This window comes from Syzygium oleosum, unplaced genomic scaffold (genome assembly GCF_021117445.2).
Source record: "Syzygium oleosum isolate NSW1041296 unplaced genomic scaffold, Sole_v2.1 Sole_v2.12, whole genome shotgun sequence".
Taxonomy (NCBI): domain Eukaryota; kingdom Viridiplantae; phylum Streptophyta; class Magnoliopsida; order Myrtales; family Myrtaceae; genus Syzygium; species Syzygium oleosum.
The window spans coordinates 9,352,623-9,368,945 of record NW_026607496.1 but is presented as its reverse complement, the minus strand read 5'-3'; the positions used below and the strand labels follow the sequence as shown (position 1 = coordinate 9,368,945).

Here is a 16,323-nt window from a genome sequence, read left to right as displayed (position 1 = left end):
TGGGGGACCAAATTGCAAAATTTGTAAAATTTGCCCCCAAGCCCTTAAATCATCATTTTTACCCCTAATCAAGCTTGAAATTGAAAACGGGCAAGGTAAAATTGATCAGATCAAAGAGGAGTATGTTGGTTATGTCTTAAGGACCATTTTCGGTCATTTTTGTTCTGGTCTGTTAGCTGGTTGTTTTTTGGTTTTACTTAGTCAACAAGATAGTAGGAGTTTGTCGTTTTCAATTCCTATTTTGTTGCTAGTTAGTGGTGTAGTGGTTTTTGTTAGTTACTAAGTTAGTGCAATTCAGTTTTCGTTTTTTTCAAAGAGCTATGTACTCTTCTCGTTTTCGAGAATGTAAAACAGTGCATTTCCATATCAATCTTCTCTTGTTCTTCTACATTTGAGAGCACATTCTCTGTAACAACAGAGAGCACATTCTGTGCAACAATGGGAACTCCATTCCACCTGCTGAGGCACTCAAACATGGGATCGATGGTCTTGCGCTCACACATTGCCTGGAAGACCTTGTCGAACTCCTCCCCCGATGAGACTACCCTTTCCCCAGTGAGCAAACTCGTCCTTAGCTCCTCTCTCACGAACTTGTAGAGAGGGTACGACCGGCACTCCTTGATCTTGCTAGGAATCACGTTCCCGCTCTCGAACGCGAGCGGGTGCTCTCATCCTCTTTTGGCAACACAGCCTTCAGCTCGGCCTCGAACACTCTGATCTTGTGGAAAATTGAGGTGCTCGAGTTCTTCTCACTCTCTCCGTTCGACAATGCGTGTTCCGCCAGGACCTGTCTGAGCTTCTCCATCAGTGGGTGTTGACACCTAAATTTTTTGCCCAAAAATCATTTTCAAAAAAATTGGAGCTTGTTTTTCCACAAAAATATTTTGGAATTATTCTATAAAAAAAAAAAAAAACCGGAAGAGCAAGGGCCAAGGATTCGAGTGTAGCTAACCGAGACCTGAGAGATCAAATTGCAAATGAACCAGCAAGTTGGGGCCAAAATACAATTTCCAAAAGTTGGGGGACCAAATCGCAAAATTTGTAAAATTTGCCCCCAAGCCCTTAAATCATCATTTTTACCCCTAATCAAGCTTGAAATTGAAAACGGGCAAGGTAAAATTGATCAGATCAAGCCAAAAGGACCAAATTGGCTCAAATCGGGCATTCTCGGACAAGAAAGTGGCTAATTTTGAGGGACTTTCCTGCAAACTTGGGCATGGAAAATTGCAAATTCTGATTATCATCTTAAACTAATATACTTCAACTTTCAAACTGATCAAAAATTCCGACCAAATGAATGGATTAAAGCACTTAAATTAGCTTCCAAAAACCGGTCCACGATTTGGTCTCAATTCGAGGCTGCTGAGTAGCCAAATTTGTGGCCCCACCATATCCTACTCAGCCAGCCGATCAGCGTGAACTCTGGCCGAGGTGTGAGACCATCATTAGGAGTGCAAATGGACAAAAATTTGCCAGGGATAAGCTACTGAAGACACGTGATAATCTCAGTCAAACCTGCTCACTCAACAGCTGCAAATTATGATGATTTTGGAGTCAGAAAGTTGGTGAAGAGACTCAGTTTGCAGGCTTGGTAAGTGGGCAATCACGGGCTAAAAATCGGGTTGGATTTGATGGATAGGATCTCTGAAGCACGTTATTTTGGGGGATAAAAATAAAGGGATGAGACAAGAGGAAGGGGGTTGACGGTCGTTCCAAAAACTCACCCTCAGACGCAACTCAAAAAAGAAAAACCCAGAAAAGTTCCAGACTGACTTTTGGAGAGGAAAGTGAGATTTTCGTGAACTTCGAGCCAAAATTAGCCAAAACCTTCAACTAGAGAGTGGAACTACATTCAAAGAGCTTTCCAACCATAGGTCGCACGCCCCAAATGGATGTCGGGAAGCCACCCAAAATCCCCTCGAAAAGCAGCCCATTCTCGGGTCAAGAGAGAAACCCATAAATCTTGTGTGTTGAAGTCAGACGGTTACTGGTGAGGGAAAGTGGGAGTTTTTGAGAGACATGAGGAATATATGAGGATACCTGTGACTTGAAAATTAAACTAGAATACATCTAGTTTGGGTTAGTGTCAAATTAGTCAGAAAAGGAGGTCGTTGATTCTGGTTTTGGAGACCAACAAAAACCTTCGTTGTCAGTTCCTTCTTTGCAGATCTCATTTTCCAGTTTGAAGAAGCCTAGTTCCCCGCGCCCTTGGAAGACAGGTTTTTGGTTCCCTCGGCCAAGGGATACTTCAAAGAGAAACTAGGAAGCAAGGTGAGTATCCTACATGTATTTTTGTTCAATTTTGAATATGTTTTAGTTATGAAAAAATCAAGAGAAAACCAGCCCAGAGAACTGATTTCTGAGGCTGGAATTTTTGTAAGTGTTAGAGCTCCTTCATGAGCCCTAAATGTTTGACTTGCTACTCCTCTTTGCATGCGTTTTCTACCTTCGTGAGCTTGATGAATGTTATATGGGTGTACAAATTAGGCTGAGATCCACTTGGTTTGGTCTTTGAAGCCCCGTGTGAACCATGAGATCGCTTGCAACTTGAGTCAAAAGCCAAGCTAACCCACATTGATTCATGGCTAGTCATTATGAACCGTGCATGTATGCTTCTTGGGGGGGGTTGTTTCGACGTGTTCGCTTGATCATTCTCCATGATGTTTGTTTCATTTAAAAGTAGATGTTACGTATATTCTCTCAGATGAAGTGATGTTTCCCATAGATCTTGCACGTGATGAGTGTCGGGGCTTAAACCTGGGCATGCAACAGGTTTGCTTGACCTGGGTTTAAACCCAAATTTGCAAAAGCAGCCCGAACCCACATATTGGAGGCCGATTCCAACTTGGTTCTCGTGCGTTTTAGGTTGTGATTTCTAGCTAATCTTGTTCTTTGCATGTGATAATATAACCTTGATACTTTGGTTCCACTTGATATTACACACGGAGTAAGATTGAAGGCCACGAATATGGCTCGAGGAAGCCATTTGGGGCATTTTAATGCACACCAAATGCTCGACGAAATGCCCAAACCAAGTTTCGATCTTGAAACGGTTGATTTGAGCCCGGTTCTCGTAATATTCATATTCTGAGTTGTTTCATGTTCACGTAAACCGAGCATAGGCCGATTTAGGGAATTATTATTATTTTTAAATAAAAAACGAAAATTAAAAAAAAATAGAAAAATTTCGAAAATCCAAAAATTGGAAATTGGGCTTCAGAATTGCTTTTCTCTCCCTTTTTGTGTGATTAGCGTATGTTTGATTGCTCCTCGCTTGATTCGCACGCTTTAAATTGCATGTTTAATTTAAACTCGCATGTGGTTGATTATGCATGTTAGGTTCATGTAGTGATTGTTGCTTCCCTTAGCTTGGTTAGGAATGAATTTTTTTAAACTCCCAGTTAGTGTGAACACGTTAGGTGGTGAATTGAGCAAGATTAGGTACCGAAAGGGCACTAGTTGGTCAATTAGTGTAATCAAGTCCCCGTACCCATTGAATCTCTGGTTCGTAGAAGTAAAGCATTTCTCCCCTGCTTTGCTTGGGTGTCTAATCGACCCACCAAAAACTGATTAGTGGCGACTCCTAGGTGAAATTGATTTCCATGTTAATAACTTTAACTTAAGTCGCGAATTGATATGAGCTTGGGAGAGCTCGAGCTAGGTTTAACTTAGTAATCCATTAGCCTAACCCCTTAGGCGGCGGGGCCGGTTTAGGGAGGTCGCGACAGTGGGTAGGTTGCGCTGCAGGGGTCATCCACATAGGCAAAGACATTCTCCCAATCCACCACTTTGAGCAGGTCCTTCTCGCAGAACCTCGATGGGTGGAGCTCCCCGTTCGAGCCGGTGGTGAGGGTCCTCTTGGCCACTTGGCCCACCGTGCTCTTCACTGTGCTCTTCAGATTTTCCTCAAGATGCCTCAGGTCAACTGCCTGGCAGAGCGCCACCAAGAAGGTACTCGACATGAGCTGCAGGATCTTGACTGCCTCGGCCGTCTTCCTTGAGGCGATCAGGCCAAGGGAGTTCACGTCCTGGTTGTGTTGCTCTGCACTCTCCACGTGATTGATGACTGGATTTGCCAGGAATTGCGGCTCAGAGCAGTAGGACGCCATAGCAGTGGCCAGATTGCAAGGCAAGCCATTGTTGTAGAAGTCGTTGACAAGCTCGGAGAACTGTGCGAACATGAGCTTCCCCATAGACGCGGTGGCCAAGCGAGTGTTATCCATGGCGACGCCAATCGGTGTCCCCTGGAAGTTGCCGCCGTGCAAGGCCTTGTTCCTTGAGACGTCGATCAGGGGGTTGTCGTTGACTGAGTTGATCTCTCTTTCTATCGATTTGGTTGAGTATCGAATCACTTCGATCAGTGGGCCAAGCCACTGCGGTGAAGTCCTCAGAGCGTACCTCTCTTGCTTTGGCTTTTGCAAGGAATCAAGCTCGGGCAGCTTCTTCGCTGCTTTGACATAGGCGCTTCCATCCAAAATGTGTTCCATGATAGCCGCAGATTCGATCTGACCGGGATGGTGCTTCAATTTATGCGTCAAATGATTGGTGAATTCGGGCTTGCCCTGCATCACCTCCGCAAAGATTGCCGATAAGATCTCCGAGAGAACAGCAAGAATGTTGGTATCAAAGAGGACCATCGCAGCCAGCCCCGACCCAACTGCAGTGCTGTTGACAAGTGCGAGGTCCTCCTTTGGCTGCAGCTGAAAGAAGCCCGATGTTATGCTGGCAAGGCGGAGGGCTTCCTTGGCATCAAGCAGCTCTCCATCGGGTCCCACAGCCTCGGCATTCGGTCTCCCGGTCAGGACCCCTGTGATGTAGGAGAGCGGGACAAGATCTCCTGAGGCCGTGATGGACCCACGCAGTGGCAAGCAGGGAGTGATGCTCGCATTGAGGAGCTTGGCGATTGCTTCCAGGATGTCAAACCGAATGCCGGAGTAGCCCTGGAGTAGGGTGTTGATCCTCACCAGCATCGCAGCCCTCGTGGCCGAGCGAGGCAGCATATGGCACGATTCAGCCCCCTTGCCGAAGATGCCGGCATTCAAGAATCTGGTTAAAAAAGGTAGAATGGAACACGTGAGGAAAATATTTCTTAGATTATGGGCTTGAACAAACAAGAAACTATTATTGTCAAACATAGATTAGCCTTGAAGAAGGAGGTTTGCCCTCGACACTTCTAATAGTCTTCATCGTGTAATGAACACCAAACGGGTGCGAACTCATTTTAGTGACTACTCCCTCTAAAATGATGGCTATCCATATTTTTTTCCTATTTTTACATAGCTCAACTTCTAAAACAGCATTGTGAGGTGAGCAATTATATGAAATCACTAAACTTGCCAGGTTATTTTTATTTGATTAATTAAAAGCTATAATGATTTCAATAGTAGAGTGCCATATGAGTCACTTGATTTAAGGAAAAATTGTCCAAAGAGTCATAAATCTATTGAACTTTTGTCAATTCAGTCATAAACTTTTTAATTGTGCCATTGAATCCTAAACCTTTTCATATTTTGCCAATTGAGTCTATCCGGCCAATTTTGGCCAAAATTGCTGACGTAGACACCGGCTGTCCTACGTGGCATGGTCGACATTGACGTGAACAATTTTTAATAATATTTTAATTATTTTCGAATGTTTTTATTAATTTTTTCTTTTCTTCTAATCCGACTCTGGCCATTGTCCGGCCTCATCAATGGCTGATGGAGGTCATCGGTCTCAGGTGAGGGCCGCCCTTAGGCTAGGCTTGCCCTCCCCTGCGCTAGTGAGGGCAAACCCTTGCTCGATCTAGCGAAGGGCTGCCCTCGCTTGTGGCTAGCAGAGGTCGTCGGCCATCGACAAGGTGCAGTGATGCCCGACGGAGGGGGAAAGAGAAAAAAGATAAAAAAAGAAAAGAAGAAAAAAGGAAAAAAAGTAAGAAGGTAAAGAAGCAAAAGAGAAGAAAGAATTTTTTTTTAAATATTATTAAAAAGTGTCCACGTCAATGCCGGTCGTGCCACGTAAGACAGCCGATGTCCACGTCAGTGATTTTTAGCCAAAATTGGCAGGATGGGTTTAATTGGCAAAACGTGAAAATGTTTAAAACTCAATTGAAATAATTAAAAAGTTTAGAAATGAATTGGCAAAAACGTAATAAATTTTGGACTTTTTGGATAATTTTCTGCTTGATTTTAAGAAATGGGACAGACCCGTTTCGAGTAAGCAATTGATGTATCAAGGCAATTTAGGTAATTGAACAGATAAGATCCGAAGGAGAATGTTTAAAATTTATACACAGGACAGGTTCTTGCATTTACCCATTTGGTTTGGGCCAAATACAGGTGAATCATCAAATTATATGAATTTTACACGAATGTCATCTGCTCTTTTGCTTCTTTTTTCATGAAAAGAGTGTTCTTTCCTCCTGATAAACAATTATATACCGTATACATGCTCACTTCACTGGATCACGATTTAAGTCCATGTAATAAGTTTGCATGAGTTAATTGTCTACCACACATCTGAATCATCATTACGTGCCAAACTGCCATGCATGCACGAGCACCGATCCCATTCACTTCAACTCGCTTAACTCGACCGAGTCAACGGGTGTTCGCACCCTCCATCATCCGAACTCAAGTGAGTTCACCCCAAAAGAACCATTAACTAATGACAAAAAATTACGAAAATTACCTAATGAGCTCCTTCTGGAGGGCCGCACCCTGGTTGGTCCTCCGGTGCGAGGACGCCCCGAACCCGGTCATGATGCCGTAACTGTCTGTCCCTTTCTCCATGCTCTCCCTCACCCAGTTGCTGCTCGCCTCCATGCCGGCCCGGGCCGACTCATCCAGCACCACCCTCGAGCCCCTGGCGGCTGCGACCGCCGCCACCTGCGCTACCGTCAGCGTCTCGCCGCCAAGCTGCACCACCAGCTTTCGGAACTCCTCCACCATGTGCCGAACCTCGTCCAGGTGGCTGCCGCTCAGCGACCTGGCCACCGACCCCCAGTTCAGCAGGTCGCTGAGGCAGAAGCCGGAGACACCGTTGGTCTCGGCAAGATGAGCTTCCATTGGTTACTAGGGAAAGAGGTTGAGGAAACGGGTATTCTGAGAAACGATGAGAAGATGTTAGTGAGAAAGAGGGAGACGCAACACTTCGAGTTTGGTTTCGAGGATGCGTGGATTCCATGAGAGGCGGCAATTGAGTTTAAATAAATGAGGCCCTTGACCAAAATTTGCTTGGGATGAGCGTGTGCGTTTCGATTTTTCCCGTGGGTAGGTAAGACTTGGGGGTTGGTCGAGGGTTGGTCTTCGCCGTAGATGGGTGGCGATCCGACGGTTGAGACTGGGCAGCGTGGCTCCCGATCGAGTTATCTGTTGCTCAGAGGTAATCTGGAGAGGAAAAGCAAAGCCTTGCATGGTTCAGACATCAGAAGCCATCTGTGCAAATGCATGAGTGTCAACTGCCGACACTCGTCGTGCGAGTAGAGAAGGACGAGCTTCAACCTTATCTGCTCTTGGATTAGAGTGCTAAAGAAACATGCACCCTGGGCTGTCAAGAAGTACCTAGGAAAGCTCACTATATCCATACACTGTTTTTTCCTACTCTTGTTGATTGGTCGAGAGAATGTGCACTTTCCACGTGTGGCTAGCAGGTTTGCTCGGTCTTTTTCGTGCTTACTATGAAGAGTTTTTCTGATAATCGAACATTGATTTTCGTGCGATACTTTTCGAGCAGTTACTGAATTTTTTTTACGCATCACCCGACCTTGTCAATTTTGCTGTTTAAATACTTCAATTTTGAAGGCAAAGTCAGCATTTATATCGTTAAAGATATATTCAAGAGATTCTCCGTATCAATCAGAACACCACCGCATAACAATTTAAAAGAGTTCACAATTTCAGTTCTATTTAAGCTCATTAAATTATTACATATACTTCTCGTTCGGATGTTCTTGGTTTTGTATCTTGTCTCTCCTCTTATGGTAAGACCAATTTGTTTTTTCTTGCTAGTTTGTCAATCTGCATAACAGAAAAAGCGTCCAGATAAATCATCAAATTGGAGTACAAACTCACATAATGTCCGTTGACTCCAGTGAAATGCAAATGAATTTGTAGGTTTGTCGCGACCTAAAATTTCTCAGGCTAATGGATTATTAAGATTAAGCCTAACTCGGGCCCTCCCAAGCCCTACCAATTCGCAACTTAGGGTTTAAGTTTTTTAACATGCAAAAGTTTTCATGCTTGGAGTCGCCACTAATCTATTTGTGGTAGGTCGATTAGAAACCTAAATAAAACATAGGGAGATATGTTTTATTCCTACGAACCAGAGATTCTAAGCTCGGAGACTTGGTTACGCTAGATCTAGTCTAACGCCCTTTCGGTACCTTTTCTTTTCAAAAATATTTATGCAAGCAGTCTAGATCCATTTTATTACCTAATCACTAACATGTGAGGTGTTCATGCGGGTGCACAAATCACCAATTTAACACCCAAGAAAGCAACAAATAGATTGCAAGATTAGGAGAATGACATACCTTAATGCAACGCAAGCATCTGCATTGTTAGTAGAAAATCATACAGACAATCCTAATATGATTTCTAATTAACAAAGCAAAGCACTCGAGGTGTTCTTTAGGGTTTGCGCTTTATTAAAATGCAAACTAACCTATATGCAATGACGTGCAAAAATGACATGCGATTAATGTAACCTAGCATGCGAATTGTATGTCATGCGACGACGTGACCTAATTCTAATGACGGACAAATGATTTATTTTTGGTATTTTTCCAATGAAATTCGAAATTAAAAGATGCCTAAAACAACATGCAATTTAACAACTTTTTTTTTGATATTTTTATTATTAAAATTCGAAATTAAAAGTTGCTCAAGTTGAGAATGCAATCTATCCTAATCTATCCTAAAGGAACTCATTCTTTTTGGGATTTTCATGGAAATTCGGAATCTTAAAATAACCTAAATAATCTATTAGGATTAGAATAACACCTAATTTAAACTAGGAAATAAATCATCTCAAGTCCTAATTTAAATTAAATAATTATCCTATCTTCTAGATACATTTAGGATTTCCTAAACATGCAAAACTCCTAATTTAAATCTAAGTAACATATATTTGGATTTTCTTTATTTAAAAAAAAAAACCATATCACAAAATATTAACCACATCCATTTAAATTTAGAAACAATAGATTGACAAATCATATCCCGGGCATGAGGATCGGATTGGCCAATTTTTCACGCAATCGCGAATCATATCTCGGGCGGGAGATCGGATTGACGATTTTCCGTGCGATCGCGAGTCATATTTCGGGCATGAAATCGGGCTGTCGATCATATGCACGTTGTGAAATTAGGAAATAATTCCTAATTTAAAGGATATTCGGGGACGTAATGGATACGATAATATCACTCAAAGATTCACACAAAATTGTAATATTTCAAACAAAGAAGCAATATACTTGAAAATCAAATTAAATGAGATCTTTACCTAATTTGAATATTTTCTTTCCGAGTTTGGACCGGCGGATGGTGGCGCGGATGAAGTTAGCCGCGAAGAGCTCGTGGTGACTCGCGTGATTGGCAAGAGGTGGCAAAACAGTAGAGTGAGGAGAACCCGTGGCGAGAGCGCGGGGACGAAGCTTGACTCCACACGTTTGTCGTTCCTTTATGTTATTTGTTTCCGGAGAACAGAGGATCCCAAGAGCATGATGTTGTCTCCTTCAGCAGCGAACTCACTCTCCACCAATTGCACTCGGTTTTGTCCTCTTGTGAACCTGTAAACAAAAATCGTCTCTGACAGGGAGAGAAAAGGATGAATTCTTTTGCTTCTTTCTCCGCTGAAACACTTCTTTGTTTAATTATTGCTCTATTGGCTACTGCTTGACTCCTCGCAAACGACGGATGGAAGTTTGACTGAGTCAATATGATGTGAATAAAAGGCAGAGAACAAGCGAAGACACTAGCGAGCAGTGGATGGATCCGGAAAAAACGCAGATGCGATACCGAGGCCTCGCCTTTGTGCGTTGGATCGCCGGAAGAATCGTCGTGGACTGGAGCTCGTTGGTATAATGGATGGACGCTAGAAGAGCAGCAGCGGACTCGATATTGGAGCAGCTCGTCACGGGGGCTTTTGGCTCGCAGTGGAAATAGCAGGTGTCGCGGTAGCGGAGCAGCAAACGTGGCGCAGCCGAGAGGTTGGACGCCACGGAGGAGGACAGTATGGCGTTGAGTCGAGCGGCACGGCCACAGGTCTGGCTGTGTGGGGATCTCGGCCAAGGTTTGGTCGAGAGACTCCTTTTCTCTTCTTCACGCCTTCTCTTTTCTCTCGGCTTTTCCCAGAATCATGACCGTGTATTCAATTGTCTCCCTTCACTACTCACGATTTTTTTCTCTCTCAATGGTGATCCTCGCATGTCAAGTCTCTGCCCCCCCCCCCCCCCCCCTTCTTCTGTGTAAAATACCTCAATTTATAATCTCTGCTCACCGACTCCTTGCTGGATATTTTCCTTCAATCAAATATTCTCATTGATATTAACCGATTCTTCCCTAGTCCACTTTCCTCAAGATCCACCGCTTCTTTATTCTTTTCCTTTTGTTTCTTTCGATATTTCCTCTTTGTTGGCCGAAGTGTATACACCAATATATGCTCATGATCAAAATAATAATCCCATCTCTCGCACACAAGCTAGGTGATTGCTTAAGCTTCCAAAGTTTTGGTAAATTAGTAGCTTACTCGCTTTGATTTATAAAAAAAACTTCATTCATAATGGATTCTTGAACAAAAACTATGAAAGCAACAACTTGAAATCCCCTAAACAAATATGCTAAAACAATGACCCAACTTCCTAATCATTTGGCTTGATCAATATACAACTGGGATGAGATTTCCAAACGTAATCGCTTATTCTCCTTGGTCAAGTGTGTAACTTGCTCTTGTAACTTCTCAGCTTTTCTCTTGAGACATCTTTTCTCAGCACGGTTGGTGATCTTCTCAAGCACCCTTGGTATCTTTGGGAGTAAGTTGTATGGAATCTTGTGTCGTCGAATATATTCGGCTGTAGCATAATACTTTCTTTCTTTACCCGCTAATTCTTTTTCGGGCCATATGAGCATTTGTGGATGGCACATATCCCACAGCGACTTGATTAAAGAAATGTTATCCTCATGGTCGAGGTCTCCGTTGGTGAAGTCGACCCGAATTGAATCATCCTGCTTCAAAGCTGGGGGAAGCTCTTGCACCAATTGATACTGGTGAGTCACCCTGGTCGGGTAATATTCCATTGCCCCAGTGAATCCCAGTAAAGGAATTGGGCCAACACATCCACATGTGAGTCTAGCCTCACGAACTTGGAACCATTTAGCATGCCATAGGAAACATTTGGACTTTGAATTTTTAAAGAAAGCCAGCCAATTGGAATAATGATAATCCGGTGCATGTTTTTGTTTATTCTCAAATCTCATGATAGGGTGATCAGAGTTGCTAACTTCACGTATAATCATTAAACCACCAAACCCTTTTAAGTGAGATAAGAACCAAATTTGCAAAAGCTCAGGAGAAGCATGAAAAATTTTGTCACCATTTTCTTTAAATCGAGAAAGGGAAAGAAAAGTTTCTGCCAGGAGGGCATTAACAAAGTTCATTCCCCCACACACTTGCCCCACTAACTTAGCAATCAAAGGATTAATAGCATTCTTACAGCGAGGGAAAAGTATAAACCCAAAGAAAGCTAATAGGAAAATCCTTCTAATTTGAAATGAAGTGCCATTTTGAAAACATTCATCAAGAAATGAAAATGGGCAAGTATTGCGGTGACCTTTCAAAATTTTTCTTATCTTTTCTTCCTTGATTCTCAGAAAATCAGATAAAATCGAGACAAGATTTATTCCGATAGGTGGACTAATTAATTCTGATTCCAAAGGTTTTCCAATGGCAATGCTATATTCTTCCAAGGTCGGAGTGAGCTCATGCTTACCGAAGATGAAAGTAGTCGTCTCTGGACACCAACAATGGGCAAGTGCTTGAATGAGGCCGCCATGAATGTTGATACGCAACAGAGGGAGGAGTCGGCCAATTGTTGATTCCACAAACTCACGACTAGCTCGGTCTAGCTTGTCCCACCACACGTTGAGTTCCTTCTTGGGAGGGAGAATAAGTCGAATGTCGGAATTTCCCATTGTATATTGACCAAGACTTGCGATCAACCTAATGTCATGGACCGACAAAACAATACGATAAAGTAAATAAATTGCGGAGGAAAAGTTCAAAGGACTTACTTTACCAATAACCAGGTGGCAATCACATAGACATACGCATGCTACGTGGCTCGATTTCTACTCTAGAAGGCTTAACAAAGTGGAACCACGAGAATGATCGGACTAGCCGCGGGCATACGGACTAAGTCGGGTCCTCGTGACTCCGGCATCATCAAAGAGCCGACCCATGTCGCGGGCATGCAGACCGGGGTGGTAATCTCTTTGACATCAAGAAAGAAATATCGGAATTGAGATGGGCAACTCGTACCACGGGCGAACGGTCGGAGTGGTATCCATCTCAATACCATCCTAGGTGATCCTATGCGGCCCAGGTCCGGCGACAGGTTGTGTGTGCTAGAGTGTAGTGAAAATGCACAGGCATGCACAACAGATCATATGCAAACAGCGCTTCAATATCAAAATTAAAACATCCAATCTCAACACCTCCCTTCATGGTTAACAAACACTCCACCCCTTATAACTCCCATTCTGCAAAAACATTTAACACCTTAAATGTTAGGGACGTACCTGGAATCCTCGCTGCCAAACAAAAATATATTTTTTTTCAAAAAGAGAAAATTCGGCCTAAGTCCACTAAGAGTTTTAACTCAAATACCCAGTGGAGTCGCCAAGCTGTCGCGACCTAAAATTTCTCAGGCTAATGGATTATTAAGACTAAGCCTAACTCGGGCCCTCCCAAGCCCTACCAATTCGCAACTTAGGGTTTAAGTTTTTTAACATGCAAAAGTTTTCATGCTTGGAGTCGCCACTAATTTATTTGTGGTAGGTCGATTAGAAACCTAAATAAAACATAGGGAGATATGTTTTATTCCTACGAACCAGAGATTCTAAGCTCGGAGACTTGGTTACGCTAGATCTAGTCTAACGCCCTTTCGATACCTTTTCTTTTCAAAAATATTTATGCAAGCAGTCTAGATCCATTTTATTACCTAATCACTAACATGTGAGGTGTTCATGCGGGTGCACAAATCACCAATTTAACACCCAAGAAAGCAACAAATAGATTGCAAGATTAGGAGAATGACATACCTTAATGCAACGCAAGCATCTGCATTGTTAGTAGAAAATCATACAGACAATCCTAATATGATTTCTAATTAACAAAGCAAGGCACTCGAGGTGTTCTTTAGGGTTTGCGCTTTATTAAAATGCAAACTAACCTATATGCAATGACGTGCAAAAATGACATGCGATTAATGTAACCTAGCATGCGAATTGTATGTCATGCGACGACGTGACCTAATTCTAATGACGGACAAATGATTTATTTTTGGTATTTTTCCAATGAAATTCGAAATTAAAAGATGCCTAAAACAACATGCAATTTAACAACTTCTTTTTTTTTGATATTTTTATTATTAAAATTCGAAATTAAAAGTTGCTCAAGTTGAGAATGCAATCTATCCTAAAGTAACTCATTCTTTTTGGGATTTTCAAGGAAATTTGGAATCTTAAAATAACCTAAATAATCTATTAGGATTAGAATAACACCTAATTTAAACTAGGAAATAAATCATCTCAAGCCCTAATTCAAATTAAATAATTATCCTATCTTCTAGATACATTTAGGGTTCCCTAAACATGGAAAACTTCTAATTGAAATCTTAACTGACATATTTTTGGATTTTCTTTATTTAAAAAAAAAAGTCAAACGACACCATATCACAAAATATTACCGACATCCATTTAAATTTAGAAACAGTAGATTGACAAATCGTATCCCGGGCATGAGGATCGGATTGGCCAATTTTTCACACAATCGCGAATCATATCTTGGGCGGGACATCGGATTGATGATTTTCCGTGCGATTGCGAGTCATATTTCGGGCATGAAATCGGACTGTCGATCATATGCACGTTGTGAAATTAGGAAATAATTCCTAATTTAAAGATTATTCGGGGACATAATGGATACGATCATAGCATTCAAAGATTCACACAAAATTGTAATATTTCAAACAAAGAAGCAATATACTCGAAAATCAAATTAAATGAGATCTTTACCTAATTTGAATATTTTCTTTCCGAGTTTGGACCGGCGGATGGTGGCGCGGATGAAGTTAGCCGCGAAGAGCTCGTGGTGACTCGCGTGATTGGCAAGAGGTGGCAAAACAGTAGAGTGAGGAGAACCCGTGGCGAGAGCGCGGGGACGAAGCTTGACTCCACACGTTTGTCGTTCCTTTATGTTATTTGTTTCCGGAGAACAGAGGATCCCAAGAGCATGATGTTGTCTCCTTCAGCAACGAACTCACTCTCCACCAATTGCACTCGGTTTTGTCCTCTTGTGAACCTGTAAACAAAAATCGTCTCTGACAGGGAGAGAAAAGGATGAATTCTTTTGCTTCTTTCTCCACTGAAACACTTCTTTGTTTAATTATTGCTCTATTGGCTACTGCTTGACTCCTCGCAAACGACGGATGGAAGTTTGACTGAGTCAATATGATGTGAATAAAAGGCAGAGAACAAGCGAAGACACTAGCGAGCAGTGGATGGATCCGGAAAAACCGCAGATTCGATACCGAGGCCTCGCCTTTGTGCGTTGGATCGCCGGAAGAATCGTCGTGGACTGGAGCTCGTTGGTATAATGGATGGACGCTAGAAGAGCAGCAGCGGACTCGATATTGGAGCAGCTCGTCACGGGGGCTTTTGGCTCGCAGTGGAAATAGCAGGTGTCGCGGTAGCGGAGCAGCAAACGTGGCGCAGCCGAGAGGTTGGACGCCACGGAGGAGGACAGTATGGCGTTGAGTCGAGCGGCACGGCCACAGGTCTGGCTGTGTGGGGATCTCGGCCAAGGTTTGGTCGAGAGACTCCTTTTCTCTTCTTCACGCCTTCTCTTTTCTCTCGGCTTTCCCCAGAATCATGACCGTGTATTCAATTGTCTCCCTTCGCTACTCACGATTTTTTTCTCTCTCAATGGTGATCCTCGCATGTCAAGTCTCTGCCCCCCCCCCCCCCCCTTCTTCTGTGTAAAATACCTCAATTTATAATCTCTGCTCACCGACTCCTTGCTGGATATTTTCCTTCAATCAAATATTCTCATTGATATTAACCGATTCTTCCCTAGTCCACTTTCCTCAAGATCCACCGCTTCTTTATTCTTTTCCTTTTGTTTCTTTCGATATTTCCTCTTTGTTAGCCGAAGTGTATACACCAATATATGCTCATGATCAAAATAATATTCCCATCTCTCGCACACAAGCTTGGTGATTGCTTAAGCTTCCAAAGTTTTGGTAACTTAGTAGCTTAGTTGATTTTTCTAAATTGAGCACTCCACGTGTATTTTACACGTGTAATTTGGCCAACATGTGCGAAGCGCGAGGCAATTTTCAGCCATGGGCTTGGTTCAATCAATTCAATTAAGCTCAGAACCATTCGCTCGAGTCCATCTGCCGTCGGTCCGATAGATATGCGAACTATATGGGCCTATAAATGAAATGCTCCTAATATCTATATGCAATTTAACGAATATTTTTGCTAGGTGTCGGGACCGACTCCTAATTTTCCTATGCAATATGTACCTAAATAGATCGCCAAAATTTAGGTGTCAACAAGGTTTGTAATACTTTATTATAATCACGTCCTTCCATTGTTTGCATTTTTTAAAAGTTTTGGGACTCGATTACATTGTGACAAATTTTAGGACTCGATTGCATTTTCATGACAAGTTTTAAGATTTGATTGCATTTTTTGAAAGATTAATGATAGAATGCACATTCGTGACAAATTTTTGGACCACTTATCCCTATTCTTTAAAGGGTTAATACCACGAAAAACCCCAAACTAGTACACTCATGATAAATTTACCCTAAACTAATTTTTTGACAGCAAAAAATCCCAAATTGGTACATGTGACAAATTTACCCTATATTAATTTTCGTTAAATTTTACCGTCAAATTACTTAGTTGGATGACATGTAGCAATTGATGAGTGTAATGGTTTGGGGGTTTTACGGCTAGTTTACCAATTTGTGATTTTTCGTGGTATTAATCCAATTTAACGGAGGATAAATATTTTACAAGTGTACCGGTTTGGGGTTTTGGGTGGTCAAAAAAT

General features: G+C 42.3%; 2 protein-coding genes across 2 annotated transcripts; both read right to left on the bottom strand.

Annotated features, from left to right (window-relative positions):
- Positions 1–634: 634 nt before the first annotated feature.
- On the bottom strand, positions 635–6,929 carry LOC115667624 (phenylalanine ammonia-lyase-like). Its single transcript, XM_056316347.1, has 3 exons — positions 6,670–6,929; positions 3,727–5,046; positions 635–821 (listed from the first exon to the last, which is right to left on the bottom strand). Exons 1-3 carry the CDS (start codon positions 6,927–6,929, stop codon positions 635–637), a joined length of 1,767 nt encoding a protein of 588 aa, XP_056172322.1.
- Positions 6,930–10,844: 3,915 nt separating this feature from the next.
- LOC130139436 (uncharacterized) lies at positions 10,845–15,200 on the bottom strand. The gene is made up of 2 exons (XM_056316391.1): positions 14,274–15,200; positions 10,845–12,198 (listed from the first exon to the last, which is right to left on the bottom strand). Exon 2 carries the CDS (start codon positions 12,168–12,170, stop codon positions 10,845–10,847), a length of 1,326 nt encoding a protein of 441 aa, XP_056172366.1. The 5' UTR covers positions 12,171–12,198; positions 14,274–15,200.
- Positions 15,201–16,323: the final 1,123 nt, after the last annotated feature.

Excerpts from the sequence above, each read along its gene's own strand:
- LOC115667624 (XM_056316347.1), bottom strand. The coding sequence starts at position 6,929 with ATGGTGGAGGAGTTCCGAAAGCTGGTGGTGCAGCTTGGCGGCGAGACG. Across the intron at positions 5,047-6,669 it reads CTCCAGAAGGAGCTCATTAG|ATTCTTGAATGCCGGCATCT; the intron begins GTAATTTTCGTA and ends TTTTTTAACCAG. Across the intron at positions 822-3,726 it reads TGCAGCGCAACCTACCCACT|GTGTCAACACCCACTGATGG; the intron begins GTCGCGACCTCC and ends CAAAAAATTTAG.
- LOC130139436 (XM_056316391.1), bottom strand. The coding sequence starts at position 12,170 with ATGGGAAATTCCGACATTCGACTTATTCTCCCTCCCAAGAAGGAACTC.